Here is a 1,828-nt window from a genome sequence, read left to right as displayed (position 1 = left end):
AAAAAAAAAAAAAAAAAAAAAAAAAAAAAAAAAGAGCGCCTTGAGAAAGAGAACCAAATCATTTCCTTAACCTTCACGCCTCCATTACGCCAGTATTATTTCTCTATCTGTCTTTCACTTCTCATAAAACTCCCTATTAACCTTCTGAACCATAACGCTGTATCCTAGACGCAGTCTGATTTTCCATTCCCCCCTCCGCCCCCTTACCCCACCCTTAGCAGTTTTCTTTCTTCTCACATTCTTCTTTAAATTCCCACTTGACGCATTTCACACTTCCTCAGTTAAACAAACAGACCTGTTCAGCGTGTAAAAACTGAAAATATCTGAAAAATCTTTAACTTTTTACTCAGTTTTCTACATGGGTTCTTGTAAAAAAGAATGTAGAAGTCAAGTAAAATGGCTATGGGTTCATGGCCCTATCATTGTAGGTGCTGGTCCATCTGGCCTAGCAGTTGCAGCATGCCTTAAAGAAAATGGCGTCCCTTCTCTTATTCTTGAAAGAACTGACTGCATAGCTTCTTTATGGCAACAAAAAAGCTATAACTGTCTTAAGCTCCACCTCCCCAAGCAATTTTGTGAACTTCCACTGCTTAAATTCCCAGAAAATTTTCCCAAATATCCCACTAAACCGCAGTTCGTATCGTACATGGAGTCATATGCTAAATACTTTTCAATCCGGCCTAAATTCAACCAAGTTGTACAAAGAGCGGAATTTGATAGTGTTAGTGGGTTTTGGAGGATTCAAACTCAAAATTTTCAGTATCTTTCGAGGTGGTTAATAGTTGCCACGGGCGAAAATGCCGAGCCAGTCATACCAAAAATTCAAGGGATTGAGAAATTTCAAGGGCCTGTAATGCATACCAGTGTGTATAAGTCTGGTTCTGGGCTTAAAAACCAGAGGATTTTGGTTGTGGGGTGTGGGAATTCTGGCATGGAAGTTAGTTTAGACCTCTGTAGACACCAAGCAATCCCTCACATGGTGGTCAGAAATTCTGTAAGTACATTCTGAATAAATTTCAGTCCCTTTTAAAGTACAATCTTGCATTTTGTTTCACTGTTTCTGTATATTACATGTAAAATGTAGTAAATCACGGGACGGTGTAGGAAAATGATTCTTGAAGTCACTCTTGTTTTTACTTTCACTAACGTCAATTATATGTTATCAAGAAGTTTAGGAAGTTCTCGCAAAGAGCAGTAAAAAACCGAGCGGAACGCATATAGTTTAGGAGTTCTAGCAAAGAGTAAGAAAAAAACCGAGGAACAAGGCTATACGTACAGAATTTTTTGACAGAAAAATTTTGCAAACATGGCGCGACATTGTTGAAAGATGGGAAAAAAGAAAAAAAATCATGTTTGTTGCATCAATGTCAGTACAAGTTCTCTTAAAATTTTCTAGTAGTTGGATTCCAAATTTATTAGAGGCTATTGATGGTTAATTTATCTAATTTTGGTGACTCAGGTTCATATTCTACCAAGGGAAACTTTTGGAATTTCTACGTTTGCTATTGCAATGGCACTTCTCAAATGGTTTCCTTTGAGATTAGTTGACAAATTCCTCTTGCTGCTGGCAAATTTCACCTTAGGAAACACAGACGAATTAGGCCTGCGGCGGCCCAAAACCGGCCCAATTGAACTCAAAAATGCCACCGGGAAAACCCCTGTACTCGATGTTGGAGCGTTGTCCCAGATTAAATTTGGAAAAATTAAGGTATTGTAAACATAAATAATGTTCTCGAGTTCTTGACCAAAAAAAGAAAAAAAGTAAAAAAATTGTCTTTACACTAATTATGTAGTAAATGTTGCAGGTCATGGAAGGCGTAAAGGAGAT

The 1,828-nt window shown here is 37.7% G+C and overlaps 1 protein-coding gene across 1 annotated transcript; it reads left to right on the top strand.

The window, feature by feature from the left end:
• Positions 1–93: 93 nt before the first annotated feature.
• Positions 94–1,823, top strand: LOC111380521 (probable indole-3-pyruvate monooxygenase YUCCA4; the record flags this gene model as incomplete). Its single annotated transcript, XM_023004108.1, has 3 exons — positions 94–994; positions 1,460–1,708; positions 1,806–1,823. Coding segments are annotated over exons 1-3 (903 nt in total), but the record flags the coding sequence as incomplete, so codon positions are not given.
• Between the last annotated feature and the right edge of the window lie 5 nt (positions 1,824–1,828).

This window comes from Olea europaea, unplaced genomic scaffold (genome assembly GCF_002742605.1).
Source record: "Olea europaea var. sylvestris unplaced genomic scaffold, O_europaea_v1 scaffold21578, whole genome shotgun sequence".
NCBI lineage: Eukaryota > Viridiplantae > Streptophyta > Magnoliopsida > Lamiales > Oleaceae > Olea > Olea europaea.
This window is presented reverse-complemented; position numbering and strand designations above follow the sequence as displayed.